The 24,834-nt window shown below is 62.3% G+C and overlaps 1 protein-coding gene across 1 annotated transcript; it reads right to left on the bottom strand.

The window, feature by feature from the left end:
• Window positions 1–730: 730 nt before the first annotated feature.
• Window positions 731–24,538, bottom strand: LOC142359927 (uncharacterized). The gene is made up of 11 exons (XM_075412273.1): window positions 24,513–24,538; window positions 23,370–24,184; window positions 20,173–20,409; window positions 9,333–9,502; window positions 6,842–7,030; window positions 5,491–5,615; window positions 3,729–3,856; window positions 3,613–3,696; window positions 1,678–1,808; window positions 895–1,031; window positions 731–791 (listed from the first exon to the last, which is right to left on the bottom strand). The coding sequence occupies exons 1-11, from the start codon at window positions 24,536–24,538 to the stop codon at window positions 731–733; spliced, it is 2,103 nt and encodes a 700-aa protein (XP_075268388.1).
• Between the last annotated feature and the right edge of the window lie 296 nt (window positions 24,539–24,834).

The following is a 24,834-nucleotide window of genomic DNA, read 5'->3' on the forward strand; positions in this document are numbered from 1 at the left end:
GGATGGGGACACTGGGATGGGGACACGGGGGACACCCAGGGACAGGGGCACTGGGGACACTGGGGCAGAGGGATGTGGTGGCACTGGGGACAGGGGCACTGGGGACACCGGGGACACCCAGGGATGGGGGTAGTGGGGACAGGGGCACTGGGGACACTGGTGCAGAGGGATGTGGTGGCACTGGGACACCAGGGACAGGGGCACTGGGGATGGGGACACCCAGGGATGGGGGGGATGGGGACATGAGGACACCAGGGGATAGGGGACGGGGACACTGGGATGGGGACACTGGGGACACCCAGGGACACGGCCACTGGGGACACTGGGGCAGAGGGATGTGGTGGCACTGGGGACAGGGGCACTGGGGACACTGGTGCAGAGGGATGTGGTGGCACTGGGGACACCAGGGGACAGGGGCACTGGGGATGGGGACACTGGGGATGGGGGGGATGGGGACATGAAGACACCAGCGGACAGGGGATGGGGGGACACTGGGGATGGGGACACTGGGGACACCCAGGGACAGGGACACTGGGGACACTGGGGCAGAGGGATGTGGTGGCACTGGGGACACCATCGGGGACAGGGACGGGGACCCAGGGGACACCCGCCACCTCCCTCGGGAAGCACCCAGTGGCCGGGGACACCCCCCCCTCCCCGAGGACCCCGCTCAGGGGTGACGCCGCGGCTTTGGGGACACCGGGGACAAGCTGGGACAGCGCGGGGGGGCTCACCGTGGGCGGGCGCCGTCCCCCCGGGGCCGCGCTCCCGGCTGAGGCCGGCGCAGGGGGCTGCGAGGAGACAGGGGGGGGGGGGTCGGGGGTGTCACCCGGCGTCACCCGGCAGGTGGCGGGGGGGGGATGGGGGGGAGGTGACAACTTTGGGGACAGTCACCCTTCTTCTTCTTGCGGCCGGGACGTCCTCGCTTCAGCTTCTTGAGGCGGGCGGCGGGGGTCGGGGCGGGGGGGGGCACCCAGCACCCCCGGGCTCTCGGCGTCCGACTCCTCCTCGGCCTCGCCGGCGTCCTCGCTCTGCTCGGGGACAGCGGGGGACAGCGGGGGACAAAGGGTGACAAAGGGACAGGGAGACCCCCAGGGTGGGGGGGATGGGGGGAACAGGGAGACCCCCGGGGTTGGGGGGACGGGGGGAACAGGGAAACCCCCAGGGGTGGGGGGGGGGATGTAGCCAAGGGACCCCGTGCACCCCCTGGGGACAGCAGGAGGGGACAGTGGGGTGACAGCGGGTGACAGCGGGTGACAGGGAGACCCCTGGGGTGGGGGGGGACACAGCGAGACCCCCGGGGTTGGGGGGGACACACAGCGAGACCCCCGGGGTTGGGGGGGGACACAGGGAAACCCCCAGGGTGGGGGGGGATGTAGCCAAGGGACCCTGTGCCACCCCCTGGGGACAGCAGGAGGGGACAGTGGGTGACAGTGGGTGACAGCGGGTGACAGGGAGGACCCCTGGGGTGGGGGGGGGGACACAGCGAGACCCCCGGGGTTGGGGGGGACACACAGAGAGACCCCCGGGGTTGGGGGGGACACACAGAGAGACACCTGGGGGGCGGGGGGGGGGGGATGTGGCCACGGGAGCCAGTGCCACCCCCTGGGGACAGCGGGAGGGGACAGCGGGTGACAGGGGGGGACAGGGGGGGACCCCGGCGCCCGGGCCCCCCACCGAGCTGCTCTTCTTGCGTTTGCCTCCCAGCACGCCCAGTTTGATCTTCAGCGGCGCCATCTTCCTCCCCTTCATCTTCCTCTTCAGCTCCGGCACCCGCGGGCTCTTGCTGCGTTTCTTGTGGCCGGGACCTGGGGGGGGGGGGGCACCCCGGGACCCCCACCCTCAGGACCGGGAGGACACGAGGACCCCCCAACCCCTCCCCCACGATGCTCGATGCCCCCCCCAGGGACCCCAGGGGCACCCAGGGAACCCTAAAGCACCCCCCAGGGGCACCCCAAGCCCCCCCAGGGACCCCTAAACTCCCCCCAAGATCCCCCTGGGGCCCCCAAGCACCCCAAGATCCCCTCAAGGACCCCCAAAGACCCCCAAGGTCCCCCCCAGGGACCCTGAAACTTCCCCAAGGACCCCTACACTCCCCCGCAAGGACCCCTAAAGCCCCACAAGATGCCCCCCAAGACCCCCAAACTCCCCTCAAGGACCCCCAAAGACCCCCAAAGTCCCCCCCAAAGACCCCCAAACTCCCCCCCAAGTACCCCTAAAGCCCCACAAGATGACCCCCACGACCCCCAAGCACCCCCAAACTCCCTCAAGGACCCCCAAAGCACCCCAAGGTCCACCGCAAAGACCCCCAAACGTCCCCAAGGACCCCTAAACTCCCCTCCAAGGACCCCTAAAGCCCCACAAGATCCCCCCCCCGACCCCTAAACTCCCCTCAAGGACCCCCAAAGACCCCCAAGGTCCCCCACAAAGACCCCCAAAGTCCCCAAGGAACCCCTAAACTCCCCCCAAGGGACCCCTAAAGCCCCACAAGATCCCCCCCCATGACCCTCAAGCACCCCCAAACTCCCCTCAAGAACCCCAAAGACCCCCAAATGTCCCCAAGGACCCCTAAACTCCCCCCAAAGGACCCCTAAAGCCCCACAAGATCCCCCCACGACACCCAAGCACCCCCAAACTGCCCTCAAGGACCCCCAAAGACCCCCAAGGTCCCCACAAAGACCCCCAAACGTCCCCAAGGACCCCTAAACTCCCCCCCAAGGACCCCTGAAGCCCCACAAGATGCCCCCCAGGACCCCCAAGCACCCCCAAACTCCCCTCAAGGACCCCCAAAAGACCCCAAGGTCCACCACAAAGACCCCCAAACTTCCCAAAGACCCCTACACTCCCTCCCAAGGACACCTAAAGCCCCACAAGATCCCCCCCACGATCCCCAAACTCCCTCAAGACCCCCAAAGACCCCCAGAGTCCCCCCCAAAGACCCCTAAAGTCCCCAAGGACCCATAAAAGCCCCACAAGATGCCCCCCCACGACCCCCAAGCACCCCCCAAACTCCCCTCAAGGACCCCAAAGCACCCCAAGGTCCCCCCAAAGACCCCCAGAGTCCCCCACAAAGACCCCCAAACGTCCCCAAGGACCCCTAAACTCCCCTCCAAGGACCCCTAAAGCCCCACAAGATGCCCCCCACGACCCCCAAACTCCCCTCAAGGGACCCCCAAAGACCCCCAAGGTCCCCCCCAAAGACCCCCAGACATCCCAGGGACCCCTACACTCCCCCCAAGGACCCCTAAAGCCCCACAAGATGACCCCCACGACTCCCAAGGACCCCTAAACCCCCCCCCAAGGACCCCCAAAGCCCCCAAGGTCCCCCCCAAAGACCCCCAAACTTCCCCAAGGACCCCTAAACTCCCCTCCAAGGACCCCTAAAGCCCCACAAGATGACCCCCACGACCCCAAACTCCCCTCGAGGACCCCCAAAGACCCCCAAGGTCCCCCCCAAAGACCCCCAAGCTTCCCCAAGGACCCCTAAACTCCCCCCAGGGACTCCCAAACTCCCTCAGGGACCCCCAAAGTCCTCCTAGGGACCCTCAACCCATGAGAACCCAGGCATCCAGGAGGGAGCCAGGTATTTGGGGGGGGGACACACCCACCCACCTTTGCCCTCCTTGGTCTTGGCCATTGCGCAGGGGCGGGGGGGGGGGCCTCGGGGGCCACGGCGGCGACGGCGGCCGACACTTGCTCGGCCACAGGCGGCGGCGGCAGCGTGCGGCGGCGGCGGCGACGGCGGGCGGCGGAGCCCTTGAAGGGGTTGTTGGCGCTGAACTCCCGCCACTTGGCCCCCAGGATGGTCATCATCTTCGACATGGGGATTTTGGGGTTCTTCTTGGCGATCAGGGGCCTGCCGGGGGGCACGGAGGGTGGGGGGGGGGCTGGGAACCCCCCAGCACCCTCAAGTGTCCCCCAGCATCCAGAGGGACCCTCCAGGACCCCAGGGAGCCCCCCATTCCCCCAAGGGACACCCCAGCACCCTGAGGTGCCCCAAAAAGACCCCCAGCGGCACCCTGAAGCGTCCCCCACCACCCAGTGGGACCCTCCAGGTCTATAAGCTGCCCCCCAGCACCCACAGGGATCCCCCAGCACCCTGAGATGCCCTAAAAAGACCCCCACCAGCACCCTGGAGCAGCCCACAGCACCCACACGGACCCCCCCAGACCCTGAGATGCCCCAAAAAGACCCCCACCGGCACCCTGCTGCAGCTCACAGCACCCAGAGGGACCCTTCAGGTCCATGAGGTGCCCCCCAGCACCCACAGGGAGCCCCCAGCACCCTGAGATGCCCCAAAAAGACCCCCAGCGGCACCCTGAAGCGTCCCCCATCACCCAGTGGGACCCTCCAGGTCTATAAGGTGCCCCCCAGCACCCACAGGGATCCCCAGCACCCTGAGATGCCCTAAAAAGACCCCCACCAGCACCCTCAAGTGCCCCTCAGCACCCACAGGGATCCCCCCAGGACCCCGAGCTGCCCTAAAAAGGACCCCCACCAGCACCCTGGAGCAGCCCACAGCACCCACAGGGACCCCCCCAGACCCTGAGATGCCCCGAAAAAGACCCCCACCAGCACCCTGAAGCGTCCCCCACCACCCAGTGGGACCCTCCAGGTCCATGAGGTGCCCCCCAGCACCCACAGGGACCCCCCAGGACCCCGAGCTGCCCTAAATTGACTCCCCCCAGCACACTCAAGTGTCCCCCAGCACCCAGAGGGACCCCCCAGACCCCAAGGTGCTCTAAAAGACCCCCACCAGCTCCCTGCTGCAGCTCACAGCACCCAGAGGGACCCTTCAGGTCCATGAGGTGCCCCCCAGCACCCACAGGGACCCCCCAGGACCCCAGACTGCCCCCCCCATCCTCCCAAGGTGCCCCCCGGCACCCTGAGGTGCCCTAAAAGGATCCCCACCAGCACCCTGAAGCATCCCCCAGCACCCACAGGGACCCCCATGAACCCAGGGTGGGCCTCCATCCTCCCGAGGGACCCCCCAGCACACTGAGGTGCCCCAAAAAGACCCCCAGTGGCACCCTGAAGCGTCCCCCACCACCCAGTGGGACCCTCCAGGTCTGTAAGCTGCCCCCCAGTACACACAGGGACCCCCCAGCACCCTGAGATGCCCTAAAAAGACCCCCAGCAGCACCCCTCAAGTGCCCCTCAGCACCCACAGGGACCCCCCCAGGACCCGAGCTGCCCTAAAAAGACCCCCACCAGCACCCTGTTGCAGCTCACAGCACCCAGAGGGTCCCTTCAGGTCCATGAGGTGCCCCCCAGCACCCACAGGGACCCCCCAGCACCCTGAGATGCCCTAAAAAGACCCCACCAGCACCCTCAAGTGTCCCCCACCACGCACAGGGACCCCCCAGCACCATGAGATACCCAAGACGACCCCCACCAGCACCCTGAAGCATCCCCCAGCACCCAGAGGGACCCTCCAGGACCCCCAGGGTGCCCCCCAGGACCCCAGGGTGCCCCCCCCCCCAGCCCCACCTCATGAACTGGCTGAAGGCCTTGTAGTTGGTGAGGGTGTGGTAGTCCTCCTCGGTGAAGACATGGTCCACGTCCTCCAGCCCCCAGGCCCCCAGCAGCTGCGCCGAGGACTTCTGCTCCACCGCCTGCCCCAGGGTGGGGGGGACACGGGGGGGGGGGACGGGGACACGGGATGGGGGGGACCCAGCCATGTCATGGAGGGGACACGATGGAGACCAACACCGGGACAGGGAGGGGGGGGGGGACAAGAAAACACGCAGGACAGATTAAATGAGATGTGTCACCAGGTGGGACCCCACAGGCCCCAACGTGGGTGATGGGACCCCCACTGGGCACCCCAACGGGTGATGGGACCCCCACGGACAGTCACATGGGTGGTGGGACCCCTACGGGCACCCACACGAGTGATGGGACCCCCACAGGCAACCCACACGGGTGATGGGACCACCACGGGCCCCCACATGGGTGATGGGACCCCCCATGGGCACCCACACGGGTGATGGGACCACCACGGGCCCCCACAACGGGTGATGGGACCCCCATGGGCACCCACATGGGTGATGGGACCCCCCACGGACAGCCACATGGGTGGGTGGGGCCCCTACGGGCACCCACACGAGTGATGGGTACCACCACGGGCACCCACATGGGTGATTGGGACCCCCACAGGGCCCTGACATGGGGACAGGACCCCCACAGGTGTCAGGGGACCCCCAAGGACCCACACGGCTGATGGGACCCCCGTAAGGACCCCCACAGGACCCCGACACGGGGACAGGACCCCCATGGGTGTCAGGGGACCCCCAAGGACCCACACGGCTGATGGACCCCCGTAAGGACCCCCACAGGGCCCTGTTATGCGATGGACCCCCACGGTGTCAGGGGACCCCCAAGGACCCACACGGCTGATGGGACCCCCGTAAGGACCCCCATGAGGCCCTGACACGGGGACAGGACCCCCCACAGGTGTCAGGGGACCCCCAAGGACCCACACGGCTTGATGGGACCTCCGTAAGGACCCCCATGAGGCCCTGACATGCAGATGGACCCCCACGGGTGTCAGGACCCCCCCACAGGCACCCACATGGATGACAGGACCCCCACAGGACCCCGACACGGGAACAGGACCCCCACGGGTGTCAGGACCCCCCCACAGGCACCCACACGGCTGATGGGACCCCCGTAAGGACCCCCATGAGGCCCCGACACGGGCAACGAGACCCCCCCCAGCATCAGGACCCTCCCCACTGACGGGACCCCCACGCAGCGCAGCACTGGAGGGGGCGGGGAGGAGCCCCTGCCCGCGCTCCCCGGGTGCCCCCCACCCATGGGTGCCCCCCCCGGGCCGTACCTTCACCTTCTGCCCCCCCTCCTCGTCCGCCTTTTTCCGCCTCTTCGTCTTCTTCTCCTTCTTCTCCCGGTGCTTCCGGCGCCGCTTCCGGGCCGCCCCCCCGGAGTCGCTGCCGCCGCTCTCCGACTTCTCCCGGTACTCCCCCCGCGGGTATTCCTCGCGCTCCGACTCCAGCTCATCCTCGCTCACCTGGGACCACCGCCCGCGCTCGGCCGCGGGGCACCCCAGACCCCCGGCAGCCGCCCCCCGACCCCGTCAGCCGACCCCGGACCCCATCAGTCGCCCCCGGACCCCATCAGTCGCCCCAGGACCCCATCAGCCACCCCAGGACCCCGGCAGCCGTCCCGAGACCCCTGGCAGTCACCCAGGACCCCGTCAGCCACCCCCCGACCCCATCAGTCACCCTCAACCTCATCAGCCACTCAGAGACCCCCCCCATCAGCCATCCCGAGACCCCCGGCAGTAGCCCCAGGACCCCGTCAGTCACCTTTGACCCTGTCACTCACCCCAGGACCCCATCGGTCACCCCAGAACACTCTTGGCTGCCCCAGGACCCCGTCAGCCGCCCCAGGACCCCATCAGTCGCCCTCAACCTCATCTGCCACTCTGAGACCCCCCCGTCAGCCATCCCGAGACCCCCAGCAGTAGCCCTAGGACCCCATCAGCCACCCTAAGACCCCCATCAGTCAGCCCAGGACCCCGTCAGTCACCCCAGGACCCCATCAGCCACCCCAGGACCCCATCAGCCACCCTCAACCCCGTCAGCCACCTCAGGACCCCGTCAGTCGCCCACAACCCTGTCACCACCCTTAGACCCCCATCAGCCACCCCAGACCCCCGGCAGCCGTCCCGAGACCCCCAGCAGCCACCCCAGGACCCCGTCAGTCACCCCCGGACCCCATCAATCGCCCTCAACCTCGTCAGCCACTCTGAGACCCCCCCGTCAGCCGCCACAGGACCCCATCAGTCGCCCACAACCCTGTCACCACCCTTAGACCCCCATCAGCCACCCCAGACCCCCGGCAGTCACCCCCAACCCCGTCAGCCGCCCCAGGACCCCGTCAGCCGACCCCGGACCCCATCAGTCGCCCCAGGACCCCGTCAGCCGCCCCCAGACCCCATCAGTCGCCCCCAGCCTCGTCAGCCACTCAGACCCCCCCCATCAGTCATCCCGAGACCCTCGGCAGTAGCCCCAGGACCCCATCAGCCACCCTAAGACCCCCATCAGCCGCCCCAGCACCCTGTCAGTCACCCCCAACCCCGTCAGCCGCCCCAGGACCCCGTCAGCCGCCCCCAGACCCCCCCCATCAGCCATCCCGAGACCGCCAGCAGTCGCCCCAGGACCCCGTCAGTCGCCCACAACCCTGTCACCACCCTTAGACCCCCATCAGCCACCCCAGGACCCCTTCAGTCACCCCCAACCCCGGCAGTCGCCCCAGGACCCCGTCAGCCGCCCCAGGACCTCATCAGTCGCCCTCAACCTCATCTGCCACTCTGAGACCCCCCCGTCAGCCATTCCGAGACCCCCGGCAGTCGCCCCAGGACCCCGTCAGCTGCCCCCCAACCCCATCAGCCGCCCCAGGACCCCGTCAGCCACCCCAGGACCCCATCAGCCACCCCAGGACCCCGTCAGCCGCCCCCAGACCCCCCCCATCAGCCATCCCAAGACCCCCAGCAGTCGCCCCAGGACCCCGTCAGTCGCCCACAACCCTGTCACCACCCTTAGACCCCCATCAGCCACCCCAGACCCCCGGCAGCCGTCCCGAGACCCCCGGCAGCCGCCCCAGGACCCCGTCAGTCATCCCTAACCCCATCAGCCACCCCGAGACCCTGTCAGCCACCCCCAACCCTGTCAGCTGCCCCAAGACCCCCCCTCAGCCACCCCAAGACCCCGTCAGTCGCCCTCAACCTCATCAGCCACCCCGAGACCCCGTCAGCCACCCCGGGACCTCGCCAGTCGCCCTCAACCCTGTCACCATCCTAAGACCCCCATCCGTCACCCCCAACCCTGTCAGCCACCCCAGGACCCCATCAGTCGCCCCAGGACCCTGTCAGTCACCCTCAACCCTGTCAGTCACCCTGAGACCCCGTCAGCCGCCCTGAGACCCCAGCCATCGTCCCCAGACCCCGTCAGCCGCCCTGAGACCCTGTCACCCGTCCCCAGACCCCAGCCATCGTCCCCAGACCGCGTCAGCCGTCCTCAGACTCCCGTCACCCGCCCCCAGACCCCAGCCATCGTCCCCAGACCCCGTCAGCCACCCTGAGACCCCGTCACCCGTCCCCAGACCCCAGCCATCGTCCCCAGACTCCGTCACCCGTCCCCAGACCCCGTCAGCCACCCTGAGACCCCGTCACCCGCCCCCAGACCCCGTCACCCGTCCCCAGACCCTGTCCCCCATGCCAGGAGCACCCAGGTGTCCGGGCTCGGCGCAGTCCCCACCCCGGCCGGGAGGACCCCCGCGTTCGGGCAGGTGGTCCCGGGGGAACTCACCAGTTTTTTCCGTTTCCGCGGTTTTCCGGGTTTGTTTTCCTTCTGCTTCCGGGGGCCCCGTTTCTTTTTCTTCACCCCCAGGGCCCCCTCGAGGCCCCGCAGCAGCTCGTCGTCACCGTCTGCGGGGACGCGGCAGCCCGAGCCGTGGGGACGGGGACAGGCGCTGGAGGCTGACAAGGAGGGGTGGCTGTGTGAGGTCCCCCTCCACAGCCACCGGGACGGTGACACGCGGGAAAGCGGGTGACAGGGGACAGTCAGCTGTGCCAAGGTCACCTCCGTGGCCACCGGGACGGTGACACACACAAGGACGGGTGACAAGGACATGTGGCCACCCTGAGGTCCCCGCCGCGGCCACCAAGACAGCGACATGCCGTGAAGCGGGTGACAGGGACGGGTAGCCACACCGAGGTCCCCAAGATGGTGACACATGGGGAGGCGGGTGACAGGGACAGGTAGCCACACCGAGGTCCCCAAGATGGTGACACATGGGGAGGCAGGTGACAGGGACAGGTAGCCACACCGAGGTCCCCAAGATGGTGACACATGGGGAGGCGGGTGACAGGGACAGGTAGCCACACCGAGGTCCCCAAGATGGTGACACATGGGGAGGCGGGTGACAGGGACGGGTAGCCACACCGAGGTCCCATTGTGGCCACCAACTCACTGTCACGGGGCAAGGGGGGTGACAGGGACAGGCGGGCACGCTGAGGTCCCCTCTGTGACCACCAGCACACTGACACGCACACGAGGACGGGTGACAACCACAGGCTGAGGTCCCTGGGACGGTGACACACTGGGAGGCGGGTGACAGGTACAGGTGGCCATGCTGATGTCCCCTCTGAGGCCACCGGGACAGCGTCACACAGCGAGAAGGGTGACAGGGACAAGCAGCCATGCTGAGGTCCCCTCCACAGCCACCAGGACGGTGACATGCAGCGACACAGGTGACGGCCACAGGCAGCCACACAGAAGTCCTCTCCATGGCCACCAGCCCGGTGACACCCATGGAGGTGGGTGACAGCCACAGGTAGCCACGTCAAGGTCCCCAGGGACAGTGACACCCAGGGAAGCAGGTGGTGGGGACAGTCAGCCGCACCGAGGTCCCCTCCATGGCCACCAGATCACTGCCACACACGAAGTCGCGTGACGGGGACAGGCGGCCAGGCCGAGGTCCCCACCGGCTGGCAGAGGGACACCAGTGTCCCTGTGACGGTGACCAACTGCCAGCAAAGGATTGCCCAACCACGCAGCCCCAGGGACGCCAGTGTCCCTGTGACGGTGACCAACTGCCAGCGGGGGACCTCCCAACCGCTCGCCCCGGGTGACAACGGTGTCACCCTGACGTAAACAACCACCAGCAGAGGATTCTCCAACCCCTCGGCCCTGGGGACGCCAGTGTCACCATCACGGTGACCAACTGACAGCGGGGGACCTCCCAACCGCTCACCCCTGGTGACACCGGCGTCCCCATGATGGTGACCAACTCCTGGTAGAGGATTCTCTGACCCCTCAGCCCTGGGGACACCGGTGTCACCATCACGGTGACCAACTGACAGCGGGGGACCTCCCAACCGCTCACCCCAGGTGGCAACGGTGTCACCATGACGTAAACAACCAACCAGCAGAGGATTCCCCAGCCCCTCAGCCCTGGGGACGCCGGTGTCACCATCACGGTGACCAGCCACCGGTGCCGGTGACAGATTCCCCCCTCTTTGACCCTCAAAGCGACCAACCGCCAGCAGAGGATTTCCCAGCTGCTCGGGGACACCGGCGTCCCCGTCACGGTGACCAACTCCTGGCACAGGATTTCCCAACCCCTCAGCCCTGGGGACACCAGCGACACCGTGACGGTGACCAACTGACAGCGGGGGACCTCCCAACCACTCACCCCAGGTGGCAACGGTGTCACCATGACGTAAACAACCACCAGCAGAGGATTCTCCGAGCCCTCAGCCCTGGGGACACCGGTGTCACCGTCACGGTGACCAACCACCGGTGCTGGTGACAGGTCCCCCCCCTCTCTGACCCTCAAAGCGACCAACCGCCGGCAGAGGGTTTCCCAGCTGCTCGGGGACACCGGCGTCCCCGTGACGGTGACCAACTCCTGGCACAGGATTCCCCAACCCCTCAGCCCTGGGGACACTGGTGTCACCGTCACGGTGACCAGCCACCGGTGACAGTGACAGATTCCCTCCTCTCTGACCCTCAAAGCGACCAACCGCCGCAGAGGATTTCCCAGCTGCTCGGGGACACCGGCGTCCCTGTGACGGTGACCAACTCCTGGTACAGGATTCCCCAACCCCTCAGCCCTGGGGACACCGGTGTCACCGTCACGGTGACCAACCACTGGTGCTGGTGACAGGTTCCCCCCTCTTTGACCCTCAAAGCGACCAACCGCCGGCAGAGGATTTCCCAGCTGCTCGGGGACACGGTGTCCCCGTGACGGTGACCAGCCACCAGCAGAGGATTCCCCAACCCCTCAGCCCGGGGACGCCGGTGTCCCCGTGACGGTGACAGCGCTGGCAGCGGTGACAGATTCCCCCCTCTCTGACCCTCACGGCGACCAACCGCTGGGCAGAGCGGCTCCGCTCCGGCTGACGCCGGCAGAGGATTTCCCAGCTGCTCGGGGACACCGGTGTCCCCGTGACGGTGACCAGCCGCCAGCAGAGGATTTCCCAACCCCTTGGCCGAGGGCCACCGAGAACCCCGAGGACCCCCCCCCGCGGGGCGGTGACACCCACATCCATGTCACGGCCTCGGCTGTCCCCGGTGTTTTTGGCAGGCGGTCGGGTGAAGCCCGGGGAGCGGCGTCCCATCTGCCCGGCGGCTCTCGCAGCGAGCTGGCACGTCCTCAGCCCGGCGCGCGGGCGCGTGTCTGTGTGTCCCCCCCCTGCCGCCGACGTCACCCGTCCGCCCCCATAAATCACACCCGGCGCTCGCCGACAGGTCCCAGCCGACCGCCGGCGGCCAAGGGCTGACGCTGCCGGGGAGGGAACCCCCGGCGTCCCCGAGCCGCCGAGGGACGAGGAGGGGGGGTCCGGGCGGGTGACGGCGGGTGACGGCGGGTGACGGCGGGTGACGGCGGGTGCCAAGTTTGGCGCGGGGACAGGAAGCGACGCCCGGTGCCGGCGGGGTCACATTCCTGGCTGATCCCTTGGCACCGCCGGCCAGCTCGCTGCCAGCGGCGGCCGACGCTGCCGGGACCACCGGGACGCCGCCGGACCCCGGCTCCGGGGGGGGTGGGATGGGGGGGGGGTGTGGGATTTAATGGCGGAAGGAAAAGAAAACACAAAAAAAAACCCATTAAAAAAATGTAAAAAATTAAAAAAACCCACATTTTTGGGCTTTTTTTCCGTGGCGGCGGGACGCCCCCATCCCAACCAGCCAGGATCCTGCCCTCCCCCCACCCCCCCCCCCAAAATCCCCCCCCCCCTCGCCCCGCCGTCACCTTGGGGTGCTCCCCGCGGGGTACAGGCCGCTCGCCGGGACGGGGCTCAGCCCCACCGGGCCCGATCCTGCCATTTTGGGGGTGTTTTCCCCCCCCACCCCCCCTACACACACCCCATTTCCCCCCCCCCCGGCAGCAGACATGCGCGGGGGAGCCGGGGCGCGCTGGCAAACCCTCAATGCGAATTTTCCACACACGTGACGCTCCCCGCACCTCGAGGAGAAGAAAAATCAGCGTAGATACCTGGGGGGGGTGGGGGGAATAAAAGGGGGGGGGGGGGGGGGCAGCGGGCAGACACAAGCTCCCCCCCCCCCAGGGCGACCGCGGCGCGCGGAAAAGCAGGGAAAGAGGAAAAATAAATGGGGTTAAAATTTAAAATAAACAGGGAATGACCGGGGGGGGGGGGAGGAGAAAAAAAAAGGGGGGGGGATGGGAAAAGCGGAAAGGGAAAAAAAAAATAAAAACAGCGATTGAAGGGGAGGAAAAAAGTCCAAACAAAGAAAAAAAGGTGAAACGTCCCCAAAAATGGGGGGGGGGAAGGGGAAAATGACGGGCGAGCGGCGCGCGGGAGCGAGGCGCGGTTTTCCCGTGGCGGAAAAGCGCCGTTTTGGCTCGTTTTGGGGGTTTTCTCCCCGTTTTGTGGCCGGCTGGGTGCGGCAGCGATAAAAAATCTCTATTTTTGCCTGATTTTGGCGTTTTTCGAAATGAAAATTGGTCGGCGGGGGTGCTCCCCCCCCCTCCCCTCCGCCGCGGGCGTTCGACGCGATGCCGCCTTCCCGGGCGACGCCATTGTTCTCTGCCGGGACGGGCTGGAAAGGGCAAAATTGGGGGGAAAAAAGGGAAAATTAAAAACATAAAAATAACAAATTTCAGCTGCGGGGAAGGGGCTCGGCCTCCCGCCGCGGGAAAGTGGGGGAAAAGCCTGATTTCACCTCAAATCGGCAGAGCCCCGCGAGCCCGGACGGACGGACGGACGCTGGCCTCCCGCTGCTCCGGGGAGAAACGTTAAAAACGGGGGAAATAGCGGCTCTGGGGAGAGAAACGTTACCAAAAATGGGTATTATGGGGGGGGAGGTGGAAAAAATGGGTGTTGGGGCTGTTTTGGGGAGAAAAAAAGTTGGGAAAGATGAGTTGTGGGGCTGTTTGGGGGAGAGAAATGGCGAAAAAATGAATATTAGGGCTGTTCTGGGGAGAAAAAAGTGGAAAAAATGGGTATTAGGGCTGTTCTGGGGAGAAAAATAATGAAAAAAAAGGATATTAGTGGTGTTCTGGGGAGAAAAAAGTTGGGAAAATCGGGTATTAGGGCTGTTCTGGGGAGAAAAAAGTTGGGGAAAATGAGTTTTGGGGCTGTTTTGGGGAGAAAAATGGTGGAAAAATGATTATTAGTGGTGTTCTGGGGAGAAAAAAGTGGAAAAAATGGGGAAAAAATAGGAAAAATTGGGTATTAGAGCTGTTCTGGGGAGGAAAAAAATGGGAAGATTGGGTATTAGGGCTGTTCTGGGAGAAAAAACTTGGGAAAAAAAAATTTTGGGCTGATCTGGGGAGAAAAATATTGAAAAAAAATGAGTATTAGTGCTGTTCTGGGGAGAAAAAAGTGGAAAAAAATGGGTATGGGGTTGCTGCGGGAGAAAAAAACAGGAAAAATTGGGTATTAGGGCTGTTCTGGGAGAAAAAAGTTTTGAAAATGGGTATTAGGGCTGTTCTGGGGAGAAAAAAGTGGAAAAAATGGGTTTGGGGGCCGTTCTGGGGGGAATAAATAGGAAAAATTGGGTATTAGACCTGTTCTGGGGAGAAAAATGAGGAAAAAAAGAGTATTAGTGGTGTTCTGGGGAGAAAAAAGTTGGGAAAATTGGATATTATGGCTGTCCTGGGGAGAAAAAAATGTTTAAAAATTGGGTATTAGGGCTGTTCTGAGGAGGAAAAAGTGGAAAAAATGGGGTTTGGGGTTGTTCTGGGGAGAAAAAAGTAGGAAAAATTGGGTGTTAGGGCTGTTCTGGGAGAAAAAAATGTGAAAATTGGGTATTAGAGCTGTTCTGGGGAGAAAAATGGTGAAAAAAAGAATATTCGTGCTCTTCTGGGGAGAAAAAAGTGGAAAAAAATGGATATTAGGGCTGTTCTGGGAGAAAAATGAGGAAAAAATGGGGTTTGGGGTTATTCTGGGGAGAAAAAAGTTTAAAAAATGGGTATTAGGGCTGTTTTGGGAGAAAAAAGTTGGGAAAAATGAGTTTTGGGGCTGTTCTGGGGAGAGAAAAAAGGAAAAAAATTGGGTATTAGGGCTGTTCTGGGGAGGAAAATGAGGAAAAAATGGGGTTTGGGTTTGTTCAGGGGAGAAAAAAGTAGGAAAAATCGGGTATTAGGGCTGTTCTGGGGAGCAAAAAGCTTAAAAAATGAATTTTGGGGCTGTTCTGGGGAGAAAAATGTTGAAAAAATGAATATTAGGGCTGTCCTGGGGAGAAAAAGGTGGAAAAAATGGGGTTTGGGGTTGATCTGGGGAGGAAAAAAACAGGAAAAATTTGGTATCAGGGCTCTTCTGGGAGGAAAAAATTGGGAAAATTGGGTATTCGGGCTGTTCTGGGGAGAAAAGTGTTGAGAAAAGTGAATTTTGGGCTGAGCCGGGCGCGTGAATCGGCAGGCTCGGGGCGGCCGGGCAGGGGCGAGGGATTTTCTGGGCGGAAAACGGTGGCGAAAATTGAAATTTCCCCATTTCGGAGCATTTTTGAGGAATTTAAAATCCAAATTTCCCCATTTCGGAGCATTTTGAGGAGTTTAAAATCCAAAATTACCCGGTTTTGAGGACTTTGGGGAGGAAGGGGAGGTCTAAAACCCAAATTTTGTCATTTCTGAGCTTTTCCTGAAAAAGAAGAGCTTCTAAAATCTGAATTTACCCATTTCCGCGCATTTTTTGGGGAAAAGAGTGGGTCCAAAATCCACATGTCCCCATTTCTGAGCTTATCTGGAAAAAGAAAGGGGCTCTCAAATCCGAACTGACCCATTTCTGAGCATTCTGAGGAGCTCTAAAATCCAAATTTACCCATTTTTGAGGACTTTGGGGGGAAAGGGGGGGTCTAAACTCCAAATTTCCTCATTTCTGAGCTTTTCTAGGAAAAGAAGAGCTTCTGAAATCCAAATTTAGCCATTCCTCAGCATTTTGGGGAGTTTAAAAACCCAAATTTAGCCATTTCGGAGCATTCTGGGAGTTTAAAATCCGAACTTGCCCATTTCTGAGCATTTTGAGGAGCTTAAATTCCAAATTGACCCATTTCTGGGCATTTTGAGAAGTTTAAAATCCAAATTTCCCCATTTCCTCAGGGAAAAACCGCCAGAAACGGCGCTTGACGCCCCAAACGGTCCCCGCGCCGGCGAACCCGGCTCCCCGCCGCGGCAAACGGGCATTTTTGGTTCTAAATCCTCTTTTCCCTGCGTTTCTCCTCGTTTTTAACCCCCATGGACAGGAATAAAACATCTTAAAATACAACAAAATCCACCAAATTACACCCGAAGCGCAACGGGAGGGGCCTTTGGCACGGGATGAGCCGGGGCGGCGAGGCCGAGGGTCGGTGGGGGCTCGGCGAGTGTGCGCGGGGGGCTGGGTGGGGACGCCGGGGACACCCGTGACCGGTGGCACCCACAACCCCCCGTCATGGGGTGCAACAACCGGTGGGGTCCTGTCAGGCACCCAACGTGGGGTGCAACAACCGTCCTGGGTCCTGTCAGGCACCCAACGTGGGGTGCAACAACCGTCCCGGGTCCTGTCAGGCACCCAACGTGGGGTGCAACAACCGTCCGGGTCCTGTCAGGCACCCAACGTGGGGTGCAACAACCGTCCGGGTCCTGTCAGGTGCACAGCAGCACCCATCAGTCACCGTCACGGGGTGCAACAACCGCTCAGGGTCCTGTCAGGCGCACAGCAGCACCCACCATCCTTCACCGTGCGGTGCAACAACCAACCGGGATCCTGCCAGGCACCCAACGTGGGGTGCAACAACCGTCTTGGGTCCCGTCAGGTGTCCAACAGCCGCCCCCTTGCCCCACAACTGCCTGGGTTCCTGTCAGGCACCCAACAGGCCCCAGCACACCCCAGCACGGGGTGCAACAGCCACCTCAGTTCCTGTCAGGCACCCAACAGCACCCACCAGCCCACACGACGGGGTGCAACAACCAACCTGGGTCCTGTCCTGTGCCCAACACCCCACGCCATGAGGTGCAACGACCGCCACGGGTCCTGTCAGGCGCCCAACACCCCCCATCACCCTACAACCACCTGGGTTCCTGTCAGGCACCCATCACCCCACACCAGCCTGGGTCCCATCAGGCACCCAAGAGCACCCATCACCCCAGACATGGAGTGAAACAACCACCCTGGGTCCTGTCAGGCACCCACAGCACCCATCACCTCACAACTGCCTTGGGTCCCGTCAGGCACCCCACACCCCATACCACGGGGTGCAACAACTGCCATGAGTCCTGTCAGGCACCCAGCACCCCACACCACGGGGTACAACCACAACCCTGGGTCTTGTCAAGCACCCATCACCCCACAACCGCCATGGGCGCTGTCAGGCGCCCAACAGCACCCACCACCTCACAACTGCCCTGGGTCCTCTCAGGCACCCATCACCCCACACCACGGGGTGCAACAACTGCCATGAGTCCTGTCAGGCACCCAACACCCCCCATCACCCCACTTCATGGGGTGCAACAATCAACCTGTGACCTGTCAGGCACCCAACACCCCACACCACAGGGTACAACCACCACGCTGGGTCTTGCCAGGCACCCAACACCCCATACCACCTTACAACCGCTCCGGGGGCGCCCAGCAGCACCCATCACCCCACACCACGGGGTACAACAGCCACCCTGGGACCTGTCAGGCACTCAACACCCCACACCATGGGGTGCAACAGCTGCTATCCTGGGTCCTGTCAGGCACCCAACAGCCCCTCATCACCCCATAACCGCCATGGGTCCTGTCAGGCACCCATCATCCCCCATCACCCCACTCCATGGGGTACAACAACCACCCTAGGTCCTGTCAGGCACCCATCACCCCATACCATGGGGGCAACAGCCCCCCAACAGCCCACACCACGGGGTGCAACAACCACCAAGGGTCCTGTCAGGCACCCAACACCCCCCAACACCCTACAACCACCAAGGGTCCTGTCAGGCACCCAACAGCCCCCATCACCATACAACCAGCCTAGGTCCTATCAGGCATCCACCACCCCACACCACGGGGTACAACAACCGCCATCCTGGGTCCTGTCAGGCACCCATCACCCCCCATCACCCCACACCATGGGTTGCAAACACCGTTCTGGGTCCTGTCAGGCACCCAACACCCCTCACCACGGGGTACATCATCAACCTGGGTCCTGTCAGGCATCCAACACCCCCCATCACCCTACAACCACCATGGGTCCTGTCAGGCACCCATCACCCCACAACACCCCCCACCATGGGGTACATCATCAACCTGGGTTCCTATCAGGCACCCAGCACCCCATATCATGGGGTGCAACATCCAACCTGGGTCCTGTCAGGCACCCCACATGCCCCACCATCACCCTATAAGCACCCTAGGTCCTATCAGGCACCCAACACTCTCCAACACACCTCACCATGGGGTGCAACATCCAACCTGGGTCCTGTCAGGCACCCCACACGCCCCACCATCACCCTGCAAGCACCCTAGGTCCTGTCAGGCACCCAATACCCCCCACCATGGGGTACATCATCAGCCTGGGTCCTGTCAGGCACCCATCACCCCCCATCACCCCCACACCATGGGGTGCAAACACTGTTCTGGGTCCTGTCAGGCACCCAACACCCCTCCATCACCCTAAAAGCACCCTAGGTCCTGTTGGGCACCCACCACCCCACACCATGGGGTACATCATCAACCTGGGTCCTGTCAGGCACCCATCACCCCCCATCACCCCACACCATGGGTTGCAAACACCGTTCTGGGTCCTGTCAGGCACCCAGCACCCCCCACCATGGGGTACATCATCAGCCTGGGTCCTGTCAGGCACCCCACACGCCCCACCATCACCCTACAAGCACCCTAGGTCCTGTCAGGCACCCAACACTCCCCACCATGGGGTACATCATCAACCTGGGTCCTGTCAGGCACCCAACACCCCCCCACCATGGGGTGCAAACACCGTTCTAGGTCCTGTCAGGCACCCCACACCCCTCACCATGGGGTACAACAACCGCCATCCTGGGTCCTGTCAGGCTCCCAACTGCCCCCATCACCCCCCAGCCGCCATGGGTCCTGTCAGGCACCCAGCACCCCCCAACACCCCTCACCATGGGGTGCAAACACCGTTCTGGGTCCTGTCAGGCACCCAACACTCCCCACCATGGGGTACATCATCATCCTGGGTCCTGTCAGGCACCCATCACCCCTCACCATGGGGTACATCATCACCCTGGGTCCTATCAGGCACCCAACACCCCCCCCCATCACCCTACAAGCACCCTAGGTCCTGTCAGGCACCCAACACCCCTCACAATGGGGTACGTCATCAACCTGGGTTCCTATCAGGCACCCAACACCCCTCCATCACCCTAAAAGCACCCTAGGTCCTGTCAGGCACCCAACACCCCTCACCACGGGGTACAACAACCGCCATCCTGGGTCCTGTCAGGCTCCCAACTGCCCCCATCACCCCCCAGCCGCCATGGGTCCTGTCAGGCACCCATCACCCCCCACCACGGGGTACATCATCAACCTGGGTCCTGTCAGGCACCCCACACCCCCCCATCACCCTACAACCACCATGGGTCCTGTCAGGCACCCAACACCCCCCAACACCCCTCACCGTGGGGTGCAACATCCAACCTGGGTCCTGTCAGGCACCCAACACCCAACATCACCCCCCACCATGGGGTACATCATCAACCTGGGTCCTGTCAGGCACCCAAAACCCACCATCACTCTACAACCACCATGGGTCCTGTCAGGCACCCAACACCCCACACCATGGAGCACATCATCAACCTGGGTCCTGTCAGGCACCCAAAACCCCCCATCACCCTACAACCACCCTGGGTCCTGTCAGGCACCCAGCACCCCCCCCACTTCCCCTCAGACCCCACCGTGAGGGGGGGGGGGATCCCCTCCCCCTCCCCTCCCCTCCCCCTCCCTTCCCCCTCTCGATGCCCGGCGTGGGGGGGGGCCTCACCCCCCCCGTGGTGAGGGGGGCGATGATGATGAAGGCGATGAGGAAGGTGAGGAAGGTGACGAAGGCCGCGGCTTGTTTACAAACACCCCCCCCCCCCCCCCATCCCCTCACGGGCGCGGTGTGGCGGGAAGCGCGCGGCGGCGGCGGGAACGGCGCGCGGCGCCCCCCCCAACCCCCCCCCCCCCCGCCATTTTACCGGGCTGAGGCGGCTGAGGCGGCCCCGGAGCGGGCGGCGGGGCGGGGGGCGGCGGGGGGAAGATGTCGGCGGGGCCGCGGGGGCCCGGTGGTGACGGCCAGGAGAGCGGCGGCGGCTTCCTCCACCTCCTCCTCCTCCTCCTCCTCCTCTTCTTCGTCTTCTTCTTCCTCCTCCTCGTCGTCCTCGTCGCCCTCCGCCTCGGAGACCGCCATCTCCTCCTCCTCCTCCTCGTCCTCCCTCAGAGGGGAAGCCATGGCGGGGCTGAGGGGGGCAGGAGGGAGACGGGAGTGAGGCGGGCGGGAGGCGGGGTGGGGGGGGGGAGGGGGGGCCGGGGGGGGGACCCTCCGCGCGCTCCCACCTCCCCCAGCCCACCCACACCCCCCGCTTCACCCCGCGGGGGGGGGGGCGAGAGCGAGCGGGACGGGACACCCCCCCCCCCCCCCCCCACAGCGGGGCCCGGCCGAGCCCCGGCGCTGAGGGGGAGCGAGCCGCCCCCCCTGCGGAAAAACCGCCGAGAAACCGCAAAAAAGGGGGAAAACGCTCAAAAAATGGACAAAACCAAAAAAAACAAAAACACCCAAAAATCCCAACTCCGCCCGGGACAGCGAGGAGCGAAAATGGCCGCCCCGAAATTTATTTTTAAATCCGAACCCCCCCCCCCCCCCCCGAAGGTTTGCACCGCCTCAAGGAAAAGAAAAGGCAAAAAAGCAAAAAAAAAAAGCCAAAAAAAAAAAGGTAAAAAAAAAAAAAGGAAAGGGAGGAGAGAAAAAAAAAAATCCTGAGGGGGAAGGGGGGTAGAGAAAAAAAAAAAGAGGTAAAAATTCCCCCCCCCCTTAAGAAAAGCAAAGAAAAAAAAAAGAAATATGCCCAAAATGGCCGGCTGAGGGGGGTGGGGGCTGGGGTTTGAATTATTATTTTTAATTATTGTTTTTAGTTGTTGTCTTTTTAATTGGGGTTTTTTTGTTGTTTTTTATTATTTTTGGGGGGTGTTTGAATTATTTTTGTCGTTTGTTAAATTACTTGTGTCGGGTCTTTTCTCATTTTTGTTATTTTTAAAGTTATTTCTGTCCGTTGTTAAATTATTTTTTGTTTTTGTCATTGTTTTTGTTGGTTTTAATGATTTTTGTTGGCTTTAATTATTTTGTTGGCTTTAATTATTTTCTTGGATTTTAATTGTTTTTGTTGGCTTTAATTATTTTGTTGGATTTAATTATTTTTGTTGGTTTTTAATTATTTTTCTTGCTTATTGATTATTTTGCGTTTTTTCTAATTATTTTTTCTTGCTTATTGATTATTTTTGCATTTTTCTAATTATTTTTCTTGCTTATTGATTATTTTGCATTTTTCTAAGTATTTTTCTTGCTTATTGATTACTTTGCGTTTTTTCTAATTATTTTTCTTGCTCATTATTTTTTTGCTGCTTTTTAAATTGTCTTTTTTGCTTTTTCAGTTATTGTCATTGTTCTTCCCAATTCTTTTTCTTGTTTAAATGCTTCTCTAATTTTTAAATCACTTTTTCTTATTCTTTAATTATCATTTTCCATCCTTTTGTAAATTTTTGAAATGTCTTTTTCCCGTTCTTCCCCCTAATCACCTGCTTTTCATTACCGAGCCGCCCCCCCGCTCCCCCCCCACACCTTCCAAAAGAGCGAGAGGAGAAAAAAAGCAATAAAAAAAAAACCAAAAAAGCACCAAAAACAAAAAAAAACCACCCCCCAAAAAAAAACCCCACCCCCCAAAAAAAAAAAAACCTTCAAGAAAAAGCAAAGGGGGGGGGGGAAAAACCCCCACCAAGCTCCCCCCCCGCTACAGCGGGCGGATAATCATAATTCTGCTTTTTTTTTCCCCCCTTCGCCTGGGGATTGTAATTGTTGATTTGCTTGTTTGGGCAGATTTTATATCTATATTTTTAATTTTTATATCTATTTTTTACAGATTCCGGAGCCGAGCGAGATTCGTGGATCCCGGAGGCGAGGGGGGGGGGGAAGAGAGAAGCGAAAGAGGAAGAATTTCTGCATAAAACAAAGATGGCTGCGGTAAATTATTGCTCTTTTTTTTTTTTTTTCCCCCTCTTTCTTCTTCCCCCCCCATAAAAATATTTCGGGGGGGGGGCGGATTAATCAGATACTCATGCTCGGTGTGACATCAGCATAAATTGTTAAAGGTTAACTAGTTCCCGACTCGTCGCGCCCGCCGGTTTTTAGCGTTTACCCAGATTTTCGCCCGTTTCCGCTACCCCCCGCCAAAAAAAGAGGGGGGGGGGTGAAAAAGCCCTCCCAAAAAGGAAAAAAAAATCGCTTTTTTTTAATGTTTTTTTATTGCTTTTCTTCCTCGCTTCTTTACGTTGAAATTCTTCGGGAGGGAGTGGTTTTTTGGGGTGGTTTTTTTTTTTTCCTTTTGATTTTTTCCAGCTGCAGGGGAGGAAAAATAAGAAAAAAAAAAACCCAAAAACACCCAAAAAACCACACCAAAAATAATTAAAAAAAGGAAAGAAAAAGGTTTGAAACCCTCGGGGAGGGGGGTTGAACCCGCCGCTTCGCCGCAAACCCCCCCGCTTTACCCACCCCCCCCAAAAAAAAAATGAGGGGAAAAGGGGGAGATTTAATGCAAGGGGGGGGATTTTTTGTCGCTTTTCGGCGGCAGCTTGCCCAAAATCCCCTAAAATCACCTTAAAATAAAGCGGCGTGGCCGGCCTCGGGCGCCCGCCTTGACCCCCGCGCACGTGGCTTTTTGCCGCCTTTTTCCCCCTCCCGCCTCTTTACCTTTTTTGCCCTTTTTTACCCCCAAAACGCGCGAGGCTGAAGGGGGAGGGGCGGCGGGGCGCGGCCCCCCCCCCCCGGCTTCGCCCCCAAACCGGCGTGAAATGAGGGGGGAAACCAGAAAACGGCCCCGAGTTTGGGGGGGGTCGTTCCCTATTTGGGGGGTTTTCACCCCCAAACGCCGCTGCCGGGTGTTGTCACCGCGGCGGCGCGGCCCGGTGTCCCCCCCCCCCCAATTCACCGCGACCCCCCCCCCAAAAAAAAGAGCGCAAACCCGGCGATTTGGGGGAGGGGGAAGAACCCTCGCGCACAACCGGTGCCAAGAAAACACCCCAAATCCCCCCAAATCCCCCCAAAAGCGCCGCTCCCGTCACCCCCGAACCCGCCCCCCCCCGCCTCGCGGTGGTGTTTTTGGGGGTGATTTGCTGCTTTTTTCACCGTTTCGCCTCGCCATCGCCGCGTGCCGGGGGTCCTCACGTCCGGCCAGGCCAGCGCCGCGCGGTGTCACCCGGTGGGGCGCAGTGTCACCCGTGGGTTTGTCACCCTCCGGCTGGGTGACACGAGGAGGGTGACACCGGGAGGGTGACACCGGGAGGGTGACGCCAGGAGGGTGACGCCAGGAGGGTGACACCGGGAGGGTGACACCGGGAGGGTGACACCGGGAGGGTGACGCCAGGAGGGTGACACCGGGAGGGTGACGCCGGGACGGTGACACCGGGAGGGTGAAGCCGGGACGGTGACACGAGGAGGGTGACGTCGGGAGGGTGACGTCGGGAGGGTGACGCCATGAGGGTGACGCCAGGAGGGTGACGTCGGGAGGGTGACGTCGGGAGGGTGACACCGGGAGGGTGACGCCATGAGGGTGACGCCAGGAGGGTGACGTCGGGAGGGTGACGCCAGGAGGGTGACGCCGGGAGGGTGACACCGGAAGGTGACGCCAGGAGGGTGACACCGGGAGGGTGACACCGGGAGGGTGACGCCAGGAGGGTGACACCGGGAGGGTGACGCCGGGAGGGTGACGCCAGGAGGGTGCCGCCGGGAGGGTGACGTCAGGAGGGTGACACCGGGAGGGTGACGCCGGGAGGGTGACGCGGGAGGGTGACGCCAGGAGGGTGACGCCGGGAGGGTGACGCCAGGAGGGTGACGCCGGGAGGGTGACACCAGGAGGGTGACGTCGGGAGGTTGACACCGGGAGGGTGACGCCGGGAGGGTGAAGCCGGGACGGTGACACCGGGAGGGTGACGCCGTCCCCGCTCGGTTGTCACCCGGTGCAGCCGGTTGTCACCAGGGTGGTGGCAGCACAACCGGTGGCCCTGTCACCTGCGGGCTCTTCGGGGACGCGGCGCTGCGGGTGGGGACAGGCGGACGCGGGGACAGGGGGCTGGCGGCCACGCGCCCGGCCGTTGTCACCCGCTGTCACCCGGTCCGGCGGGGAAACACCCCCGCAGGGGGGGACAGCCGCAGTGTGACCCCGGGGGGGGGACACTTGGGGACACCGAGGCTGTGTCACCCGATGGGGGGGGTGACAGTGACACTGTCACCCGGGGAGGGGGACAATTGGGGACACGGAGGCTGTGTCACCTGAGGGGGGGGTACAGCATCACCATCACCTGGGGAGGGGACAATTGGGGACACCGAGGCTGTGTCACCCAACCAGGGGGTGACAGTGTCACCCAGGGAGGGGGACATGCAGTGGTACCCCTGGGGTGACACCTGGGGACACCGAGGCTGTGTCACCCAGTGGGGGGGGTGACAGCATCACTGTCACCCAGGGAGGGGGACACTTGGGGACACCGAGGCTGTGTCACCCGATGGGGGGGGTGACAGTGACACTGTCACCCAGGGGGAGGGGGACAATTGGGGACACTGAGGCTGTGTCACCCAACGGGGGCGGGTTACAGTG

Source organism: Opisthocomus hoazin, unplaced genomic scaffold (assembly GCF_030867145.1).
Source record: "Opisthocomus hoazin isolate bOpiHoa1 unplaced genomic scaffold, bOpiHoa1.hap1 HAP1_SCAFFOLD_290, whole genome shotgun sequence".
Classification (NCBI taxonomy): domain Eukaryota; kingdom Metazoa; phylum Chordata; class Aves; order Opisthocomiformes; family Opisthocomidae; genus Opisthocomus; species Opisthocomus hoazin.

Excerpts from the sequence above, each read along its gene's own strand:
- LOC142359927 (XM_075412273.1), bottom strand. The coding sequence starts at position 24,538 with ATGGTGATGCTGTACCCCCCCCTCAG. Across the intron at positions 9,503-20,172 it reads GCCTCAGCCGCCTCAGCCCG|CCTCCAGCGCCTGTCCCCGT; the intron begins GTAAAATGGCGG and ends CCTCCTTGTCAG. Across the intron at positions 1,032-1,677 it reads AACGCAAGAAGAGCAGCTCG|AGCGAGGACGCCGGCGAGGC; the intron begins GTGGGGGGCCCG and ends GTCCCCGAGCAG.